At 38.3% G+C, this 22,991-nt stretch overlaps 3 protein-coding genes across 11 annotated transcripts; 2 read left to right on the top strand and 1 right to left on the bottom strand.

Annotated features, from left to right (window-relative positions):
- Positions 1-18: 18 nt before the first annotated feature.
- On the bottom strand, positions 19-8,533 carry LOC122078528 (calmodulin-binding protein 60 B-like). 3 transcript variants are annotated; one of them, XM_042644550.1, is made up of 10 exons: positions 7,880-8,533; positions 7,319-7,613; positions 7,171-7,234; positions 5,109-5,161; positions 4,137-4,630; positions 2,590-2,750; positions 2,279-2,482; positions 1,609-1,780; positions 557-1,060; positions 19-469 (listed from the first exon to the last, which is right to left on the bottom strand). In XM_042644550.1, exons 2-9 carry the CDS (start codon positions 7,402-7,404, stop codon positions 576-578), a joined length of 1,719 nt encoding a protein of 572 aa, XP_042500484.1. In that variant the 5' UTR covers positions 7,405-7,613; positions 7,880-8,533; the 3' UTR covers positions 19-469; positions 557-575. The 3 variants fall into 3 exon arrangements, with proteins under 3 accessions (XP_042500484.1, XP_042500477.1, XP_042500493.1); XM_042644543.1 differs by having other exon boundaries at positions 19-1,060; XM_042644559.1 differs by having other exon boundaries at positions 19-1,060; positions 7,319-7,390.
- Positions 8,534-8,586: 53 nt separating this feature from the next.
- Positions 8,587-15,362, top strand: LOC122078546 (kynurenine--oxoglutarate transaminase-like). Of its 3 annotated transcripts, none has more exons than XM_042644578.1 (9): positions 8,587-8,907; positions 9,015-9,145; positions 9,268-9,347; positions 9,491-9,585; positions 10,766-10,862; positions 12,412-12,526; positions 12,687-12,841; positions 13,017-13,142; positions 14,975-15,362. In XM_042644578.1, the coding sequence occupies exons 1-9, from the start codon at positions 8,726-8,728 to the stop codon at positions 15,194-15,196; spliced, it is 1,203 nt and encodes a 400-aa protein (XP_042500512.1). In that variant the 5' UTR covers positions 8,587-8,725; the 3' UTR covers positions 15,197-15,362. The 3 variants fall into 3 exon arrangements, with proteins under 3 accessions (XP_042500512.1, XP_042500519.1, XP_042500504.1); XM_042644585.1 differs by having other exon boundaries at positions 9,262-9,347; positions 15,083-15,362; XM_042644570.1 differs by having other exon boundaries at positions 9,262-9,347.
- Positions 15,363-16,960: 1,598 nt separating this feature from the next.
- LOC122078562 (exopolyphosphatase-like) lies at positions 16,961-21,269 on the top strand. 5 transcript variants are annotated; one of them, XR_006140111.1, is made up of 5 exons: positions 16,961-18,480; positions 18,803-18,890; positions 20,023-20,423; positions 20,615-20,708; positions 21,001-21,269. XR_006140111.1 is itself a non-coding variant. In XM_042644610.1 (2 exons), the coding sequence occupies exon 1, from the start codon at positions 17,382-17,384 to the stop codon at positions 18,477-18,479; it is 1,098 nt and encodes a 365-aa protein (XP_042500544.1). In that variant the 5' UTR covers positions 16,961-17,381; the 3' UTR covers position 18,480; positions 21,001-21,018. The 5 variants fall into 5 exon arrangements, 1 of the variants encoding a protein (XP_042500544.1); XR_006140116.1 differs by lacking the exon at positions 18,803-18,890; XR_006140117.1 differs by lacking the exons at positions 18,803-18,890; positions 20,023-20,423.
- The last annotated feature ends 1,722 nt before the right edge of the window (positions 21,270-22,991 follow it).

Raw genomic sequence — 22,991 nt, 5'->3', positions numbered from 1 at the left:
CTTGTTCTACTCGAAATATTTTATCTATAATAAAAAAAAAATTATTTATTAAAAGAAGGAAACTCCTCAAAGTTCAAAGTTTGGGCCTACAGTAGGGCAACCTGATGATTTCTCTGTCCTAGCCTAGGTAACCAATTAATGAGCACTTCAGGAGCAACTTCAACATCTAATCTCTGTATTTTAAAAGAAAGATAACAAACTGAAAATGACTGCTAAAAGTTTCAATATCAAATAACATTCGTTGAGAGCCAGTGGAACTCCTGCTTGTTGGTTAGCCAATGCACCATTCGTTGAGAGCCAGTCCAGAACTCGCTGGACTGCTTGCTTGATCCCTCTGGTTTCTTATTCTTGCACGCTTCCTGCTGAACCATTTTCCATGAAAACATCATTTTTTATGCTGCCACAATAAATGATAACAGATGACCATCCTGCCTTTTTGGTGTCCACATATAACTGCCATCTGTGAGGACTTCCGCCCATGCACTTGGTAGTCAGCACAGCAGGACTACAGGAAATGAAAATCTGCAACTACATAGTTCACAAAGTCGGACCTTACCAACTAAATTTTATGATGATCAGTGATAAAACTGCAGAGGTCTTGCCCCCCTCTTAGCAACATCCCTCCAAACTGAAATTCCCCAAATAGCTGCCCTAATCTTGAACCACCACATTTTCGGTACACTGAAGTCAGGCAGAGAAGAAAGAAAGCCCACACTTTCTTCATCCCTCGAGTCCACAAACCATCCGCTCCCCTGCCCCCATGATGTTTCAGCCGGAAATGAACCCTGCCACTGCAACTGACACATGTCTCCACCTGCTAGATTTCCAGCAGACACAACAGATACCAATGGCCCACTTGGACCCCACTCGCTTCCATCCCTCACATAAGGTTCAATGCCAAAATCCCTCATGTTAAAGCTGTTCCTTTGGGTTGGTGTGCATACTTGCACTGAATGAAGACCTTGTGTGAAAGAAAGTTCTTCCAATTCGACATGATCTTCCATAACAGATGCTGCTGTGTTTGTCAAATGATTGAAGCCTGGTTGCATTGGGAGTTGCTCTGCAGGACATTTTAACTTTCAGTTGCTCATGGAAATTTGACGGAAAATAAAAAGGAACTTGAAAAAATGATAATAGCCAAGGTGATATGTCTGTTTCTGAAAAGGACAAATCTAAGGTAACAATATGATAGACCACAAAGAGGTCCATGGTACAAACTGTTCACATGGCACATAGCATGAATAGGATGCATTGGTTATTAATAAAAAATAATGGGTTATGTAAGGGAAAAAAATGAGGAAACCCTTGTTGGAAGCCTCTAAGAAGCTTATGGTACATTCTCACATAAGTGTTGGTCTCCATAGAGCTTGAAGCCAGGTGGCCTCTGGCTTGGTTGTGTGGACCTCTCCACAGCCTTTTAACAGTTAGATACACCTAGGCAATCCCTCCACAGACATTGACCTGATCATAAAACTATCATGATGAATCTTGATTAAAATTGCAGATCGATTATCATCATTTGGTTAGCAACTAGTGAAAGATCAAACGGTGAAATCCACCCATTGTGCATGGTATTTCTTTGTTTCAGATGCTTCCTTTCAGGATTACCTTGAAGAATGAATGGGATGTCAGGACACTGCATACCCTCGCTTGATCCTTGCAAGGAGGCAGCTTGTGGACTGGGCAATTGCCTGAAATTACCATCATTTAAAGGTCCACCGAACTCGATAATGTCCTCCTTGTTTCTGTACGCAATCTGCTTCAAACGCTCCACAATAATCTGCCAATGGGGTGAGAGGTGTGTGTGTGTGAAAATTTTCAATAAAGTGCCATGTGCACAAACAAAAGAATAAGAAAATAATTTAGATCAACCATCTTATACCATCAACCTGGTTCAAAGATCCATCCCTTGCCTAATGAAATTTGGTAACTTAGATCAGCAAGATTCTTGCATCCAGCTGGGCAATACGCATTGTGAAGCAAGACAATAAATATATTGCTCTGGGAAAAATCAAGGCATTACTTTTCTGATCAGGTGGAAAACATGAATAACCCAAGCTAGATGAAACCCAAATCCTTAACATCCCTGACAATCTAAGCAAAAGCACGAATGGCAAAGATGGGTTCAAGTTAAGCCCAACCCAAGTTGGATCTCTTGACAAGGGATATCAATCCTCTGAACACTAAATCACTGATATTGGAAAAAGTTCTATCAATATCTAATTTTGGAGCCAAATGTTTTTAGTACTAAAGGGAGTTTTATGCTAGAAATACACACCCTCTGAGATGCGGCAAGTTCATCCAGCGGCTGATAGTTGTGGCCATCAAACTTTACCCCAACAACCTCATAAATGGAATTGAACATAAGTCCAACGTGTGTCTCCACATTATCATATACATACAGCTTGTTATCTAAAATACAAGTTTTCGCATGATCAACGATTGTCTTCCAGGTCTTGTCTTGGTTCCTATTGCCAAGGATCTACAGTTCGCACCGAAGAAAGAAAGACATTCATTAGGATGACCAACTTGATTGGAAAAACTGAATTGCCTCTCACTAATATGTTTAAACCATTACAGTTCCCTTACACTGCGTAGAGAGGATTGAGCAGTTATCAGATGCCGCAGAAAATCCTGCACCGTTGTGATTTCACGAGAAGCAAGCCGCTTATGAAAAGCACCATCTTTCGCAATCTTTTCCAGACGCCATACTTCGTCACCCAAGGATGGAGGGTAGTGCTTCTTATTTGCTGAAGGAAGAAACCAAGTTCTCATTCCATAAGAGAATAGTCATCCAAATGATATTTCATTTTGTTCTTCTTTTTCCTCATAATTTTCTAAAGAGGTATACAATGAACAGCATATTTCAAGAGAATCAAGAGCAGAAATTTCGAGGACCAAATATTTCATAACCCATTGAGCTGAAGCAACCCTGTCCCCTCAGCATGCAGGCAAATTTACTATGTTAAGGTAATGCTTAATATGTTCGGGCCAAAGAACTTGGTACCAAGAGCAAGACAGGAACAGAGACATTGTCCTATAGTTGTGTTAGTTCCTAAAAAAATTCAGCATTAAGTTGATTCCTGAGAATCCATGCTATCCAGTTGGGTATGAAAAATCTAATTTTTCCTATTCTTTTCCATATGCCATACATCACCCAAGAACAGAGGTTGGCGCGACATAAACAGTAAATAAGCAAATAAAAGTTCAATTCCATAACAAGAAAATCATTGCAATAAATATTTCTATTTATTTCTTATTCAAACAGCTACTCCCAAGGATAAACAATCTTAAGATTTTAAAATAAAAATAAATAAATATTAAAAATGGGAGAGAGCTAGAGCCCCTATTTGAAGTGTCAGTAACCACAATCAAGGTTATAAAAAAAAAAGTGTGATATTTTTATTAAACTGCAGATCAATAGAAAAAGCTGATCCATTCAAGAAAGAAAAGGCCAAAATTTTCTCAGAGGAGATTCAAATATAAAGACAGTAAGGGCAATCTCAGCCCCAGAAACTGAAGACGGATGATTTCATGAATTATTTAGCTTGTCCAATCAGAACAAAGGAATGTATTTCTGATCTCATCTTCAAGATACACAGATCTTGACTTAATATAATTAAAGGGGAGTTTGTTGGCATGACAGCTCTATGTTTATGACCTCAGTGGCTGTGGAAGGAGAATGACAAGACAAATTTCTAGAGGAGGATGTAAACAATCTAGTGAAATTCTGAAATTAAAAACATCAAAAACCATAATGATTTCTAACAAGAAGTCAATCATATGTAAGAACCAAAAGAATAAGTAATAGAAACTCAGTGCATAACGGGTTACAAAAGAAATCTATCCCTATGTAATTCAAACCAGAAAGAAGATCCCTCTGTTCATTAAAAACAGCATTTGATTAGAAACTAAAGTTTGGCGCTGTCAAATAGAAAGTAGCCTGGTAAAACCTAATAGAATCTAAAAGATTCAGAAGCATGAAAGAGTTCCAAAAAGATGATTTAAAGATAATTCACTGTATAATATACAAGGTTATATGCCTAGCTACTATAGAAAATGACATAATCAGTGTCTTTATACAGGCAGAGGGTAGGTTAAGAGTAACTTCTAGTGAAAATATAATAAGAACTTACATTCTCCGCGGTGGTCTTTGACAATAAAAGCTTCACTTCTTGCTTCTCTAATTCTTTCTTCAGAACTCAAACTTCCGATAACTCTAGCCCCTAATCTAAATTTTCGACTTCGTCTCCATCTGGAGTTATCTGTAACAGCAATGTCAACAAGATCACATACTCCGTTTCTCAGTGTAACTACTTGATTCCCCGTCAGCAATGGCCTTTTTCCTTCTCTTTTAGGTACAATACTAGCATGAAATTCCTCTGCAGTCCAATCTTCATTTTCATCAGTACCAAAATCACCATCAAGGATGGTAATCTCTACCTTTACTGATGATAAAGGGCCAGATGTGATAAAACTCTTCGAACTAGCGTCACGAATAACTATTTGAATGGGTGTACCATTCTCTCCTCCTATTCTGCAGTCTGTGAAAAGCGTACCGGGCAACCTACCATTAAGATGCAACTCCCAGCATCTTGATCCAGAGACCTCAATCCGGCCAACGGAAGGGCTGTGACAAAGTGAACATGATAAAGGACATTAAAAATCAGAGAAATCTAACCAGAAAAGAAAAGAATAAAGCAATGTGGACCATTACACAGATCTCTTGCACATTCAAGGCCTATATTGCACCTCCTAACCAACAACCCATCAAAGGACCTCCCAGACCACCATTGACCACACACACCCCATCCATAACAAACCCAACCCACCCCCTCTTAAATCACAAAAATAGAAAGGAAGTCACAACACGATACCTAAAAGTGTAGAACTTAAATTTAGAATTATAAGACATAAGAGATTTGATAATATTACACAGGATTTGGATACTCAGATGAACCTTAGAAGAAGCATGAATACAGAGTAGCCACGGACTCCTAGAAAATTTTAATCTCAAACAAGAAAAGAAAATAACAAACAAAAACCTTTGCCCTACATAGAAATGCATTATTAATAAAGAATTACAAACGCTTGACACAAAGCAATACCTTGGGGATGATTTGATATAGAGTAGAATTCCACGTTCCACCTCCTCTTGTATCTAATGCAATATCAAAAATAAAAATAAAAAGGAGCAACTGCGTTCAGAAACTTGAAAGAAGTGATTCAAAAATCAATAGTTCCAATAAAGATTTAACATAAGCAACAACCAATTCAAATGGCACCAGACAGAATGTGTCAATTTCAGACATATCCAAAAAGACACAGTCTAACCTACAGCATTTCATCATATCCAGAAACATCCTCATTCCTTCAATTTCAGTACCCAAATTCACTTCTTTTTTAATGAGCATGCCAAATTAATTATAGATCAAAAAATAAAACCCAACAAAACGGGTAACAATGAAAATAAAAAGAGAAGGTGAGGGAGGGGGTTGCGTCAGAGATAAAAAAAAACAAGTATAACACCTAAAATTTGTTGAAATATGAATAAAATGAAACCTACTACATGCTTAAAGTGCCAAAATATTTCCATCTTCCTGAGGAAGACAAATCTTTAGAATCCTTTCGGACATCTTAATCCTATGGATGCGAAGGTCTGCCAACTCTATGGCCTATGAATTAACCAAGCAGTGTCTGCACCAGCATTGGACATTTCCCATTTGTGTTGTCCCATTCCAAAGTGGTGGGTGTAATTGGAATTTTGTTCATTTTTTTGGTCATATACTGCCTTGGAGATCTCAACCAGCTCTAATATGAAAACCAAACCCTCCATCTGTAATATTGACTCATCAACTATCCAAGAGAATACGGTTACACAACTTAGACATGGACACATTTTACTGTAATAGATTGACAAATTTGAAATATTGACATGTCTCTACAGTTCTTTCCATGTACTACTATGTCATGTTCGTAAGAAATTTACTTCATTATGCATACAATATTCAAAAAATAAAATAATCACAACAATCCCTTGCACATATATACGAGACATTAGGTATGAAGCGATATCTAGCACAAGAAACCAGTATCTGCAACACAACTTACACAAGAGAACAAGAAGACAGAAGAAACAGAGAGACAGGAGCACTGGGGAGAGATCCAGACTCACGGTTTGTACTCAATGATAAACCGTGAGCTCTAAAAAGAGAGCAATTATAAGAATACCCTTAGTACCTAAACAGTACATAACAAATATAACACAAATAAAACTACCTCCCCAAAATACCGCAGTGGTAACAATAACACGGTACCCATACACTTAACAAGGTATGTATAAATGGAAAAAAAGAATGAAGTTTATCATTCAGAAATGGAAGTTTTGGCATGCATTTGATACATGAATATATTATGTATCTGGACACAGCCAAAATTCTTAGATGTGCTTAAATTGTTTCACCAGAAGGGATAAAAGAGAGACCAAAATAAAAATTTCCAGAATCTCCTTGCCTAAACATAATAGAATATGGTAGAAAAAGGGCACATTCCCCAGATTTGATATAGACCAAAATTTTCCCACTAATCAAGATTTATTTGATGCATGAAGGCACATAATTCTATAATAAGAATGATGCCAGGATATCATGGCCACTAGCCAAGTCAAGGTATAAAAGATCCTATATGTTTAAATATGGGGTGGTCGAGGAGATAAGCTTCTATCTCACTGTTATAGTGACAACCTGAGAATGTCACAAGAATCCAAAGCACATGTCAAACATAATCATTCTGTTAAAGCCCGGAAAAATGCCTTGGTATTATTCAAAACCAAAAGTGGCATGTAACTGGCAGGGACATGATGAAAACAGATACCACAAATGAAATTTTTACTTAAATGTTCAAACTTTAAACAGTACAGAACTCAATAGAACAACCAAATATAAAGATACTATGGTTCTACATATAAAAGAGAATCCAACAAGATTGAATTTTCTCTGCCACCGAAGAAAAAATCCACCACCACCACCACCACCTCAAAAAAAAAAAAAAAAAAAAAAAGCTTTCAGAAAGTGACTACTGTTCAGCAGCCGACTGGTGTATGAAATTCATCTAAGACCGTTAAGCTGAGTCTAAGAATTGTAGTAAAACTGAGAGTCAGATTTATCCTACCACTTTCCTCAGAAAAGGTTCCATCTTTGAAGTGAACAATCCTTTCATCACCTCTCTGACGACACTGCCAATAATAGAAACTAATTTCAACACCTGCTACGACAACTTAACAAGGAATGAAGAACTAGCTAAATACTGAAACACTCACTTTGAGAGAGTATGACGACGCTTTGATGCCTGAACTGGAACATCTAAACCATCGTTCTCCTCGTGAGAAACCCTTTTGGGTACCATCAGACAACCAAGAAATGACAACTGAATCAAGTACAGCAGCCAGAATCCAAAAACCACCTTACTAAAACTACCAACCAATGCTCTCCACTCATTGAGGCACGCAACTATAAGTAGAGATGATTAACTGTAGCGAAGGTTCATGGAAGCTCGTCGGAGCCGTGAAGACCACGATCATATTACTTAAAAAAGTATTAGAGGCAGCAATTACACTGAAATAACGATATTTGAATTGTTCATAGATATAGCGCATCCGAAGAATAAAAAATTGTACTACTAGTCCAAATTTAAAACGAAATGACTAAATCGCGTAGAGATCAAAGATACTCGGAGAGAATAATTTCAGAAACCAATATAACTCAAAGAAATGATTATCAAATGAGTGGAAAACTTCAGGAAGCTAAAAAATAATGAACCCAGGAAAAAGAAAGTTCAGATTTCAGAACACGCTTTTCAGTCTTCACTTTGCTACGCGTACCTGAGTATGAGAGTATTGTATTCTTTGCAGAGAAAGTGGGTGGAAATCGCAGAGAAAGTTCCGGTTTCAGGACACGCTTTTCAGTCTTCACTTTGCTGAGACTCCATGAAAGTGATTTGAGTTCCATGGAATTGAATTTAGTTTCAAATGGGAGAAAAAAAGAAATAAATTGGATCCCTGGAGAGTGATGACACGTTCTGTTTTGCTTCCTCTCAGGTCTCACCTCTCAGAGAGCTTTATTTTGTTCTCTGTATACAATCTACGGGAACATCTAGGAATGATGAGTTGAAGACTTCAAGACTATCCATACAATCAATAGCTGGTTTCTTGCGCAAGCAAATCTCAGAACAGTGGAATAGAATTAATCGAAAATAACACGTTCCAAGTCAAAATTAGGGTTGACAAGAAGGAAGGAACGATGAAACAAGAATTTTGTCAAACACTTTCATAATGTAAAAGGGTCTTCTCTCTCTCTCTCTCTCTCTCTCTCTCAAACTGTCCAATGGAAAGCTTACAGCCAGTCTGCTACCACCCTTCCTCGAATTTTCACCCGCAAGCACAGAAAGCCACGATGGTGTGAGGGGGTAAGAGGTGGTGGCGTGACGGGACGAGGCGGATGGTGGGGGCCATGGGAGGGGATGGAAGAAAGAAAGGTGAAAGTTTGTTTTTATGGGAAGAATCAGAAAAGGAGACTTTTGAGTACAGAGAGTTAAAGTTAAATATAGGATAAGCATAGGGAAATGAATCAAATGATAGAATTTTTTCTTTTTAATTACTTACTATTGACGCTTGAAGTTATAAAATGCAGAATCTTTTGAAATTTGTGGATAAGATTACAGAGCAGGAATGGAAGAGAAGCTCTCTAAAGTTGCTCAAACACTAAAGCCCTCCCCGATACAAGAGCTCTCACATCTGTCGCAGAGATGCAATGCAATTAACCTTGCCGAGGGATTCCCCGATTTTCCCGCACCTATCCATATCAAAGAAGCCGCCATTTCAGCCATTAATTCTGACTTCAATCAGTACAGGTCAGTTCAGACATTTATTCGCATCATCTTCTCCCCTGCTTCGTTTTTAGCTATTTTTTCCCTTTCCAAAATGTCTGATTTGAGCAAATTACTCATGGTGATGAAAGGCATGTGCAAGGAATCTGTAAACACTTGGCAGAGAAGATGAAACTGCAGCAGGGTTTAGATGTAAATCCCCTTACTGATATAGCTATATGCTGTGGCCAGACTGAGGCATTTGCAGCTGCTGTGTTTGCGAGTTAAGGCTTTTGTTCTGAACTGTTCATTTCCGCAGTGGTTTGGAATTTGGGAAGCTGTTATTTGTTCCTTTGGATACCCTGCTATTGTCTAATTTTTATTGTTTGTTTCTAATAGCAATAGATAAAGGTGATGAAGTTTTGCTGTTTGATCCTACTTATGAAACATATGAAACATGCATCCTTATGGCCGGAGGAATCCCTGTAAGCCATTCCTTTCTTTTATCCCCAGGTGGTATTCTTGATTTGTATTTCAGTGAGCAGTCTAAGTTGACATAGTTAAATTGATCAGTGGGAGTTTTCATACTGAGATTTTGATCACTCTGACAACCAATTGATTTAATCAGGTGTATGTGTCATTGGATCCACCTCACTGGACTTTGGATAGGGACAAATTGATGAAATCTGTAACAAGTCGAACAAAGGCTGTAGTGTTGAACAGGTTAGAGCAGCAATCGACTGATCCTTTGAGGAGTCCTAGCAAAAATCATCTTCATTTTAACTCACTATTTGATTTATGATAAGTTGAAAATGAAAACGAAAAGTTTGAACCCTTCTAGATAGAAAATTGAATTTCATAATGAAACTTGAATCACTTATGAGTGGACGTGATAAATTAAATGTGAGGCTGGTTAAATCAGCATCTATCATCCCTGTTTTTGTTTTGAGGTAAGTAGTGCGATCTCTGTGTGTATGTGAGAGAGTGAGAGAGAGAGAGAGAGTTGGCTCTTTCACTGATTACTTCATAAGATGGGAACGGAGAGTTGATCTCAAGATAAATCTGATTACTGGGAGGGGGGGGGGGGGGGGGGGCCGCATCCTTTTGCAAAGGGTAATGGCATGGACTCTGTTTTGGTAAAAGAATATTGGTACCAAATCCAACTAATGGCCTTTGATCTATCCTGCTTCTTCTCTGACCAATTCCATCTATAACTCAATTGCAGGAATGAACTCCCCAAAGTCAAGCTTGATCTATCCTGCTCCTTCTCTTACCAATTCCATCCGCAACTCAATTACAGGAATGAGCTCCCCAAATCAAGCTTAAATAGTATTGACATGAATTAGGTTTAACTTTTAAGCCATGACTGTTTGAAGACTAACTTCTAGATATTTGATAAACAAGGTCAGGATGTTAGCCATTTATCATGACTTGTGAACTACAAAGTAAGGTGGATAACTTACCGGGGATTTACCAGTTAAGTTCCTGCTCAGCCTTTTACATGTTTATGTCATGAGCTGGACTTGGATAAGAGGTGCAAATATGCGATCATATGATAATTAAGCTAATTTTAGTTCCATCATCTATTTGTTTCTTTTTTCCACAGGCTACGCAAATACACAATGCTTGAGATAAATCCTTAACTTTGTTAACTTGTACTCGTTCCCCTCATTTCTTAATTCTTATAGTGCTTTCCCTTTATGAATTCTTTGTGGTTGATTGGATCCATGATGTACTCAAAATGCACTTCATAAATTCTAGTTATATTATATAAATTGTTTGAATTTAAGACCATTGCAGAAATCCTCCTGAATATATTTTAATCTCAAGTTTTACTTTTGGGTGTGTGAAACTGCTTTTGGTTTTCTAAAAGAAGCAAATGAACTAATATAGAATGACACAGCCCTCACAATCCGACTGGAAAAGTATTTTCCAAGGACGAGCTTGAAGCCATTGCTGGAGTTTGCCGTGACATGGATTGCTTGGCTATAACAGATGAAGTATGAAACTCCTGCTTATCTTTTTTAACGTGAGAATGGTTTGTTTGGCTGCTTTTGTGATTTTGCAACTAGAATCTAATAGACTTCTGAATCAGTGGAAGGTGGAAATTTGTGTTTAGATCTTTGATGGTTGTGTAAAATTTAATTAGCATTCTGTTATATTGTAAATGATATTTTAAATTTAAGTTCAAGTAATAGTAACTGTAATGAGAACAACAAGGTATCTGTTTAAGTATAGTAGTACATCAATTTTCAGTTTCATTATTTAGGACTGCACAGTGGGGCAGGTAAACGCAACCTGATTTTTGGCCCTGTGGCCCAAGGTTTCAGCAGGCTGGCCCAAAATTTCATTGTCACCTGCCCATAAAACTCAGCGTAGCAAGACTTATGCTGACTACTTGGTGGGGTCCTTAACATGAATCCTGTTTTGCCATTTTTAAGGCCATATGTGATCTAAACTCATAAGTAATAAATTTCTTTTCCTCAACACTTCAATGCAAATTGCTTCTGACCTTCCTCTTGTCCTTAAGACACCTCCAACTTGCCATATCACTCCTTGTTGGTGCACTTATTAGTCATAGTTGCACATAGCCAAAACCATTGGCCTTCTCCTTCAACTTTCCTGCAACTTGACATCCATGGGCCTTCTTTTTCTTCACTCGACTTTTCTGCATCTTTACATCCATTGACCCTCGTCTTAATTTTTTATTGCTTCTCATTCATCACAATGGCAGAAACCTCATCTTAACTACATTTATCATATGTACGTGTTCTGTTTGCCCTTCAGCTCCGCAAATCATTGTTGGTCTTTTTGCAATCTTATGAAGTTTGGGCTGGTCTGAAGCCTTCTGCACTTGGCCTGGCTTGATGTGAGCTGGATTTAGTTTAGCCTATAAAGGTTTTGGCCTGAATTCAGGCTCAAACCTGCCCTGAGTCCGCCCTACCTAGAATGTACCTGAACCATACTGATTTTGTGCTGGTCCAGCTTGGCCCAATTTACAGTGATTTTGATATGAGTGGGGATTTGCCAATGACTATTAACTGCCAATGGAATAAGGTAGGTAATGGTATCAGAAAAGGGAGAAAAAAAAAAAAATTGCATATTCCCTTATTTATTGAAGTATATCTCTTATGATGGTGGGAACACCAGGTGCAGAACTTAGGTTTTGCATATGTTGATAAAGTGAAGTGGGAGACATAAACAACTCCAATTTTGGAGAATCTGGGATCAAAGAATATGATTAATTGGGAGTATTTCAATGGCTAATGGTCACGGCCTCAATAACCTCATGAAATTAGCACTATTTCAATTTTACCAATAGTTTGAAATGTTTTAGTTGCCTAATAGTCTGACTTCTCATCCTAACTCAAATGCCTCAAATTTTTTATATTGATCTCACCCAAAATTGTGTACATTCCCCACCAGTGTTATGTGTTGCATTGGTTACCCTGCTGATAAAAACTTGACAGAAATAGTTTTTGTCTTGTTCTTCATTTTCCATCTAAAAAGAACTTTATTCATATTTTTAGATTTGGTATTTTAATACAGGTGTACGAGTATATAACATTTGACATGGAGAAGCATATATCCCTTGCCTCTATTTTAGGAATGCAGGAGCGTACAATCATCACTTCTTCATTGTCGAAGACTTTTAGTGTTACTGGTAAGCATCCTTAACTCCTGAATATATATATATATATATCAATTTACTTGATCTGGATGATCACTCTGTTGAAACTAGTTCACAACTCATGGTATATGTGGTTGCAATTTTTTATCCTTTTTGTTCCCCATTGTTTTACTGGTGGCGTGAAGTTTAACAGGTTGGAGAATTGGTTGGGCGATCGCTCCAGCATGTATTGCTTCTGCACTTAGAAACATCCATGTTAAAATCACAGATTCAGCTCCTGCACCTTTCCAAGAAGCTGCCTTGACTGCTCTAACATGTTCACCAGAATATTATGAATCCTTGAGAAGAGTGAGCTCCATTAAGTGATAATCACTACAACTGTAACTCGTTGAAACGAATTACTCATTATGAGTTGGCCAAGCTAGTGAGATGGATACCACCCTTAGCCTACTCCACACTACACAGCTTGCTCGCAAAAAATGTTAACAAAAAATTTATGTGAAATTGGTTTTTGGTCTTTTAGGCATATGAATCAAAAAGGGACTACATTGTCAAGATGTTATGCAGCGTTGGTTTCAAGATTCAGTTCAAGCCTCAAGGTTCATTTTTTGTATTTGCAGAACTTCCTGAGGAGTGCATTCTTTCTGACGTATGTTCCTTCTCCACATGCCTTTTTCTTTTGGTTATTCCAGAATTTGTAGTCATGATCCCAAGAGACAGATAGGAGGGGGCTGGTGAGATAACTTATTTAGTTATTTTCATGCAGGACATAATCTCCATTAAAGTGCCAGTTTGATATTGGAAAATAGTACTTTACAACTAATGTTCATTGTATCTTTCTCTCTTTTTTCCCCCTCCCTTCCCCTCTTCTTTTGCTTGAAAGCATTTGTTTTTAAAGGAATAGCCCATTAATAATGTCTCTCATCCTACTTCCACACACACACACACACACACCCCAAAAAAAAAAAAAAACTTGATAATTGTTGAAATTTATGTGGATCTGAATAATGCAAAACCAAGAGTTAAGTTCTTAAATAAATCATGATTACCCCACTTACTGGTATTGTACACTGCTCATGAAATTTATGGGAGCTGTTAGGATCCTGTTGGTTGTCACATGGGCTGCCCAAAGCATTGTAAGAGACTCCTTAAAGGGAGAACTATTTCATTAATTAGTTATAGAGGCAATAAATAATACTCTCATTACGGTAGTGGTTCTTTGGAACATCTGGCTTGCTTGTAATGGTTGAGCATTTTATAATTTCATGCTTCCAGCCAATCTGCTGGTTGCCAGAGCTAAAGGGTAAGTAAAATTTTAGGATTCTATTTGTTAAGACTTCAATTTAGTCAAATTTTCTTTTTTCTAATAGAGGTGAGTTTTCTTGTGGCCCACTGAACTAAGGCCATTATACTTTCTTTTCTTTCTGGGTGTTCCTCTTTTCCCTTTAATAAAATCTCTTATTTACATAAAAAATTAAAGGTTGATCCTTAGGCTGTCTTGATTTTTCCTGAAACACTAATAGGTTGCTTTAAGAGCAAATGTTTTGAACAAAATGTAAGAAGCAGGTCACATCATTAGTCTTTTTTTGGACATAGGGAATGTTGTTATTGCCGCTTTGCATGGTCATCAAACATAAACTTCTAATAGTAATTATTCTCCATCCAATTGAGCCTCTAGCAGTCATTTTGATTTCTTTACATGATTAATGTACCTTTAATACATGTAAATCTGTTGTTCAAGTTTGATTCTTATGCTGGCCCTCCTATTCTCTATCCCAAACATAAGTCATACTCTGAAGCCTGAGAGGATGAAATTATGATAAGTCTACTCTGGAAACTCAGGTTATACCCCAAAGGTTCAAAACGTTGTGAAGCAAATCTTGTTTTTCATTGTTGCATTCAGCGATTTTGAAATATGAATAGTTGTCCCTCTGTGGGTCATGATTCGTGATAGCATAACTTTATCCCAAAGTAGCAGTCTTTGGTTCCTACAGACAAGTTTGTCCTCCAACATTGTCTATGTTTCCCCTATTACTTTCTGGTTGAAGTATCAGTACTGGTTAGCAATGCTAGTTATTTTATAAGTAATAACAAGAAAACAGTGTCTTGCTTGTCTTTTAAATTTTCTCATAAGCCTTTCATGTCATCCTATTTCGTCAGGACATTTAGATGTTGTAACATCTCTCATCTCATTTGCCCATCGTTGAAACAGAGACATTTATGAGTTGGGTGGGTGCCTGATAGGCTGATACAACGTAGAAAGTTTTCCTTATGTGGTAGGGTGTTGTACTGCTGTGCAACCTGGCTCTTTTATATGTAGTTACCAAATTAAACCCCCAGGAGGCAACAATGGATTTTTAAAAAATCGTCATAATGATAGAAAAACTGAAGGTTTCAGTTTTTCCCCCTTTCTTTTTCAATATCCTTGAGAATGTTAGAAAACTTTATCAGTGGATTAATTACAATAATTATGTTTTTCAGATAGATTTTGTTACAGAATTGATAAGGAAAGCCGGGGTGGCAGCTGTACCTGGCTGTGGATTTTTTCACAGTAATTTCTCTTCACCTGGATTATCTTTGGTTGGTCAGAACTACCAGAGGAGATATATTAGGTTTGCTTTCTGCAAGAATGATGCTACACTGGAAGCTGCTGCACAGAAAATAGGTAAGCTCGTGGATGGCGAAGGGTGTCTCAAGCTTTGATGATTCTGTGGGAGGAATACTTAATACTCATCAAAGAAGTAGAAGGAATGCATAAATGATATCTAGAATTTATGTAGTGCAGCAGAGGTGAATTTTTGTGTATTAGCTCCAAAACTGCAACAATAAAGGATCTTCAAGAGTAACTTATCAGTTGGTTTGGACTTCATGTGGTTTGGCTTTCAGTTGTACTTAACCTAGAAGTTGACATTAATTGGTGTCAGCCAAAGAATTGCAGCACTGAGGCTATGTTTGAAAGGTAAGAAAAGAAAAGGGGAGAAAAAACATAGAAGGACAAAAGTCTTGATGAGTTAATGTGTCCCTCTCTCTTTTTCAAAAAAAGTCTTTTTTTTTTTTTTTTTTCACTAATCTGTGTTAGAATATTTGGATTCCAGTGATGTAGGACAAAAAAGGACTATGGGCCAGGATAGTGGATTTTTTTTTTTTTTTTTGTAGGACCAAAATAATGGATTGACATGCTAGTTTGAGGAGGGTAATAAGAAAATGTAGAGGTGATCAGGGATGTGTTTCATGCTCCATGGAGAAGAGCTAGTCCTGTAGCATATTGCATGATGCTCCACCCTGCCATTGGAAAATTGAGTCTAGGACTTTTAGGAGGGGCAACCTTTATGATTGTAAAGAAACTGTGCAGTGATTTAGGATTTTAGTCTGTATATTCCTGACGTGTTTTGGGTATTTATGTCAAGGGAGAAGGTTCTCAGCCACTAGGGAGGGTGCATTAGCATGCTCTCTATCTCTTTTGCTCTCGTCTTCACATGAAATGTGTCAAGGGAGAAGGTTCTCAGCCACTAGGGAGGGTGCATTAGCATGCTCTCTATCTCTTTTGCTCTCGTCTTCACATGAAATGACCTCACTACCCTCCCATGTACTATTATTTCGTCTCTCTTCATTGGTCCACTAGTCTTTGCACTTGCTCAATGAACCCTCTCCCTTCATTAAATTACCCTTCTGACATTTCTATTAGCAAAAACTAGGATGTTGATAGTGATTCCAATCACCAATGGGTAAATCAGCTAGGTAATAGAATTTTTTTTTTTTAATAGATTTACCCACAAATCAAATGATGGAAAAGAGTATTTAGGGTTTGAAAAAAATGATGCGCGCAGTGTTGGTATTACACTTCATCTCACATTCTCTACACTCCATCTCACATTCTCTCTTACCTTCATGCCTTGACAATCTCAATCCACCTGACCCTTCTTTTATAGGAATGGTAGGTTTTCCCATGGTGTGAAAATTGTTTGCAGCCAGTGCATCCGTGCAGTGAGCATTGGATAACTAGGCGCATGTCCAGATGCTCTCAGCCATCCAATGCTCACTGCAGAGGATGTGAACTCTTTCTCATGTGCATCCATTGGCTTGGCATGGAAGATACCAACACATGTGGGCACAGTGTAGTTCCTGTGAAAAAGTTTGGCTGCTACCACTTGGCTGCAACCCTCTGTTGGGAGTCAAAGAAATGGCATAATTCACTTCCCCTAAGTTCACAAATATCCTCTTACTCTCTTAGGTTTTGGTATTTTTCAAAATACCCTCTAATTGCGTTTGTATTTCCCTCCCCTCAAGATTTTGTATAGCAAAAAAAAAAGAAATCCTATCGGTCTAGCCGGAGGAAACCCCAGGATTTCAGACTGTGCAAGGCACGAAATGACTGCACTATCCCCTGTTTTATGCACTGAAGATACACCCGCGTGCTAGTGTTGCCTGCACCAGACCGGCAAAGTTTCTCTCTCTCACTATCCTCCTTATATGAGGGGAGGAGAGGAGAGAGAGACATGGGAGCGTTGCACTTCCACAAGAGGGTGGGTAGTGGCCAGCATGTATTGGATTTTCTCACTTGCCTATTGACAAATTTTCATGGATTACTGCTGAAAGCCTAAAAACATTCGAACGCATGAACGGAGGACGGGGGAGGATGCAGGATGAGGCAGGCGCTACTCATGCCATAATATATTGTTCGTGGCAGCCAATTCTCCCTGGAATCCCCTAAATAAATCAGTTCTCGCCAAATGTTGCCCAGAAAATATCAATTGGATAGCGAATTGTGAGTTAATACGGTTTTTCATGACAGGCAACGGAGATTTTGATTCGTAATTCGTATTCAGAGTGAGCTTTGCAGGGAGGGAAGGAAGTAAAAGTTGAAGAAAAGCACAAGCCACAAGGAACAATGGCGATTGAATTCTCCAACCCTATAAGTTCCTCCGAACTTCTCGCTGCGGTTGACATGGGGACCAATTCATTCAAGATGCTGGTGGTTCGAGCAGGCCCAAATGGTAGGTTCCTTGCGGTTAATCGCTTCAAGAAGCCCGTTCTCCTCGGCCGTGGAATGAATGCGGAAGAATCTACCATATCCTCCGAAGCCCAACACCGAGCTATTGTTGCGTTGCGGAAATTTGGTCAGGTATTGCAGAGGCAGCGAATTCATCAGACCAAGATTGTCGCCACCTCCGCTGTGCGAGAATCTTCCAACAAAATTGAATTCCTGTCAAGGGTTCGAGAAGAAGTAGGGTTTGAGGTGGACGTATTGTCTGGGGAGGAAGAAGCTCGGCTTGTCTATCTTGGCGTTCTTCAATTCTTACCGGTTTACGATAGAACTGTATTAACTGTTGACATCGGTGGTGGTTCCACTGAATTCGTTATAGGCAAGCAGGGAAAGGTTCTTTTTGCGACTTCATTGAAGCTAGGGCATGTTACTTTAACGGAGGCTTTTGTTAAGAACGGCGAACTCTTAGAGTTGCGGAACCATATACGTTCCGTTCTACTGGAGTCTGGACTGATTGAGAAGGTCAGGGAGGTCGGGTTTGAGATTGCCGTTGGTTCATCTGGAACAGTTCGCTCCATTGAGAACGCTATTTTCCGTGGATACAGTGAAGGCTTGACGAATGCCCTTGTATCCTTATCGGAATTCAGAAGGGATTGGAGATTCAGGCGGGAGGAACTTCATGCCGTTGCTGAGAGGCTGTGCTGTTTGGATGGTGGCGGGATATTGGCAGCAAGGAAAGCTGGGTTTTTCAGGAGGCGGTCAGAGTTTATTACCGCCGGTGCAGTTCTGTTGTCCGAGATTTTTGAGACTCTTGACATTGCTGAGATGCAAGTTTCTTGTTATGCATTAGGAGAAGGGATCATTTCAGAAATCCTAGCTACTGCTTGCGATGATTATGACATCAATGTGAATGCCAGATGGCGATCTGTTGCTCACCTTTCAACAAGGTTTAACAATGAGAAGAAGATAAAATCAGCTGTGCGCCTGTGCGGACATCACTAGGGTATAACCGTAACCACTCTGATTGTCATGTTTCCCCTTTGAGTTAAGGTTGTAATCTGAATTTAGTTTTTTTTTTTTTTCTTTTTTTTTTTTTTTTTTTTTTTTTTTTTTTTTTTTTTTTTTTTTTTTTTTTTTTTTTTTTGAGTGTAATCCAGTAATTCTACACAGGAGTATTTTTTTTTATCTGTTTTACATTTTCTTTATTATAGAATTTCCCTGAAGCTCCCTAAGATTGTATCACCACTAATGGGTTTCCACAGGAGATCTTTGTGATGTTCTTACTCACTGTGAAACTAAATGTGCAATCTCCTTGGATGAAGCAGATATTGAATATCTTGAAGATGCATGTTTGCTTCGTAACATTGGAATGTCTATCGGTAAAAACAGCTACCATAAGACCATATTACCAAGGTATATGTGATCCTGGGTCAACGCTACTTGAAAGGCATCCCTTTCTCAGTGCATATGTGCTTAGTGATTTGTCAGGATGGTAAACTATGGATGTATTCACTTATAAGTGAGAACATGTTTTCTATTGGCTATGCTTTGCTTTGTCACTCTCTTATTTTATAGAATGGCAGTCATTTTACAGAATGACCACTAGCATGCAACATTGGAAGTAAGAGGAAGAAGGGCACAAACAAAGTGGATAGGAAATAAGCCAAGGGGGTAGCTCGGCTGGCAAGGACCGAAAGCTCACAATTAAGAAAAATCTGTATTTTTCCTCCATTCTTTCCTGGGTTGAGGGCGGAGGGTGGAGGTTGGGGAAAGATTTTAGTGTTTTTGATAGCTCTCACCTTGAGATTTGTGGTAGTCATTTCACATTGAGACCTTAATGCTGCTTTTTATTTATTGGTGTCTCTGTATATTTGTGCTGCTACTCACTAAGTAGGATTCTCATGACTACAGATATGGCAGACATTATAATTCAGTGACATTAAAAAGGTTGTATGTTCAGATAGGAGTTACTAGCATTCTAAGACTACTCCTAGTGGCTACAAGTTACCAAATAACAAAACAATAGTGCATTAGGGTAATATTGAAAGACATTGAAGTGCTTTTGTAAATTAAACAACTCTTATGTTTAAGAATTTCCTTGCAGTCTCATTCTGGAATTCCTTACAGTTTAATGAGTGTCTGTACCATACTGCCATCTATTACTCATATCATTATGTAAGTGGACCTAAGACAAAGGATTTCAAGAATTGGCTTCTCAGTTTCTCATTTATGTTGAATTGGAAGGTACTGAGAAAAATAACTGATCAACCTTTGCCACCTGGTATAGTGCACCAGACAGTGAAAGATGTTGAAGGTGAACTAAGGCCGGAGTTGGAGCACTTTAAAGAAGTACTCTGATTTTCTTGTGACTTTTACACAACCACACCCCAAGGGAGTTGCTCAGTTGGCATAGACCAACACTTCAAAATTAGGTCATGAATTCAACTCTCCTTGGGGTCTTAAAGAAAAAAATAAGAAACTTTTACACAACCACTAATATTATGATCGTTTCATCATCATCAACATCACTACTCCTTGTCTCCAGGTTTTCCAGCAGAAATTATTGTTTGCAGCTCCCTCAACTTAAAACCAACAAGATGTACAGATCTGGCAATGAGACACATATTCTTACCTCTCAATGAAATTCTTTTCAAGCGCCAATAAATCAGGTCCCCTTCAACAGTTTTCTCCTCCCTTCTGGAGTGTATGGCAAGACACAGTAGAGTTTATAATTTAGTCTTGGGAAGTTTATAAGTTTGACTGTAATATGATTTTTTCTGCCTAGTTGCTACCAAGGAGTTGTTGAGAAGCCAAAGATACTTCCTGTGATTGTATCACTATAAGCCTTGATTTATGGAAAACAGAGAGGCTGAGGATCTGCTGCCCATTTCACCAATTCCCCCACAACCCAATGGTTTGGCTGTACGTCATTCTTAAAATTTGCAGGTATTTCTAATTTTTTTTATCTCGTGAATAATTCTCTCTAGTATGAAATTGATCAAATAATTTTGTTCTTTGTGTGTGTGTGCGCAACTAAGTTTTTGTTGTGTTTTAACAAGTTAACGTTTATTGGAAACTTAATTAGCTAGCTTGTCCAGCACTTAGTTGGATTCTTTTAAGCAATTTTCTTTCCATAGGTGCTCTCTCTCTACTGACAGAGGTTCTGCTCTCTAATGCTTCTTGCTGCTCTACCTCAAGGCTTTGGCTTTTGTCAATATTCTGTACCCGCTGGTAAGACTATTCTTTATATAGTGTCCTACATATAGTAATGGCTAACTTTATAAATCATTCCCCCTCATTCTGTGGTTGCAATCACTTACTTCCCATCAGTTTTAATTAGTGAATATAAAATGATTGAGATGAAATTCAGAAACAACCTTGTTATTAGATCTACAGTAGTTATTTCAACTACACTTCTTTTTTCCCTTTTCCCTTCCTTTTAAACCTAGCTTTTATCCTGCTTTTATATTAGGCATATCCATCTGTCAGTAAGTACTGAACTAAATTCAAAATTGATCTGCAGGTAAATGGCAGGAAGTTGTATTGCAGGCCATGGTTCAGTCGAAGTGGGGTACTCTTGTGTTTATTTTGCTTGACCTCTTATTTTGGTGCCTTGTTGCAGGCTTCCTTCACCTAAAAGGATATATATATATATATATATATATATATATATAATACTTTAGCTGGCTTGCTTCGCATTGAAAAGCTAATATATAAATTGTAGCAACTAGAGGCATGTATAAATCAAAGCAAAAGATTAGGTGCCATGTTGGTATTATCTAGGGACATGAATAAAACTGATCTGCTCAAAATTTTGCTGCAAGACATGAGGCTCATTCTTCCATCCTAACGCTCACCATGGACATGACTAGTTCCTCCTCGGTTCCTGAGTGTTCAATTTATTCATAAACTCTCTTGAAATGCAGAGACAACCTTACACCTCTATTAAAAGTTTCTTTGGTAACCTTACCTGCTTCTTGGAGCTTATGAGATGATAGTGAAATTTTCTGGGTTTAACCTGCTATAGCAACATTTGGTTCTTCCCTTTCAATTCGGCCAAGTCTGACCCCTCCATTGTTAAAACTGGGACGCAAGTATGCAGCTCCTACTCCCAGCTAGGCAGTATTCACTGATCCCCCACATCCATCTCCCTCGAATAATTGACACTGAAACAATAAATGGTTTGTGTTATCACACATTATGTCTGGACACCCAAAGAATAGCTATCTAAAGTTGTAACCAATTTGTCTTGGGTTTGCATAGGCTTTATTGCAGTTTGAAGCCATACATGCTATAAAGGATTGTCTTGGGATAGCTTTTCTGAATCAAACAACAGATCTGGATATCATTGGAAGCTGGTTTTTACTTATCCTTCTGTTTTTGAGTTCTTGGTGGTGGTTTTTGCATTGTGTTTGCTGGTTCTTTTGCAATTGTATATGACGAGACTGGAGAGAGGTACATTGAGATTGATTCCTTTAAATGAAATATCTTTCCTTTTTCTTTCAAAGCAAAAAAAATTAAAAAAAATTAAAATAACTGTAGATTCGTTTTCAGTTGCTATGAAAAATAAGCAGCGATTGCGAAATGTCCGCACTGGATTGACATGATGAATTTTTAATATTAGTATACGTCATTCATATATACCTGAAGTTTCATAATATTAACATGATATATTATAGTGGGTTGACATATACATGGCCTATAATAAAATGCTTTTGGGTTTAGGGTTTAATGTTTAAGATGCTTCTAATGAATTAAGAAATTTATTGGATAAAGACTATCAACTTTGACGCGACTGAAAATTGAATGATGCAGGGAAATAGGTAGCTATCAACACATCAATATGATATTGACTGTTGCATTATAATCACTAAGAAGTAAGAACTTCCACAATTAAGTCCTCTCAAACATTCTGTACAGAAATAAGACAACCCAAATGCAGAGAAAAGGTCAAGGAGTGAAGGAGAATCAACCGTCCAAAATAAAAGAGAGAGGGGCGTGGGGAGTGGGGCGGGGGGTGGGGAATGGACCCTCTTCCCAATTCTCTCAATCAATCTTATCAAACCGAAAGCCACAGGAGCACCTTCTCTTTTCATTATAAACTCCCTCAAGAACATCATTGATTGCAGATAAAAGAATGGATGACAGATACCTCTGAGTTTTGTTTATTTAGATCCCTTTTAACACCTAAGACAGCAAAACTTCTCGTTTCCAAAGATTAGAGGGTTGAAAATGTCCCTTCGGTCACTCTACTTCGCCAAAAGTAAACTACTCTCAAGCCCCCACTCCACTCCTTTCACTCACTCTCTTCCACTACCAATTCCTTACTTAGCTTCACATGTCTTTGTGCCCCTCTACTCGTCTATTTAACCTCCATAAAGACCACCAGTCGCAATACCTCAGTTACATGCTTTCCATTTGCTTCACCTTCTCTGACCCACTTCGCAACAACAACACTGCAAAAATGTCTTCTCCGAAGACCAATTCTAATGTCTCAGACACCCAAAAAAGCAG

Source organism: Macadamia integrifolia, chromosome 1 (genome assembly GCF_013358625.1).
Source record: "Macadamia integrifolia cultivar HAES 741 chromosome 1, SCU_Mint_v3, whole genome shotgun sequence".
Taxonomy (NCBI): Eukaryota; Viridiplantae; Streptophyta; class Magnoliopsida; order Proteales; family Proteaceae; genus Macadamia; species Macadamia integrifolia.
The sequence above is the reverse complement of the archived record's forward strand: the minus strand, read 5'-3'. Positions and strand labels throughout refer to the sequence as shown.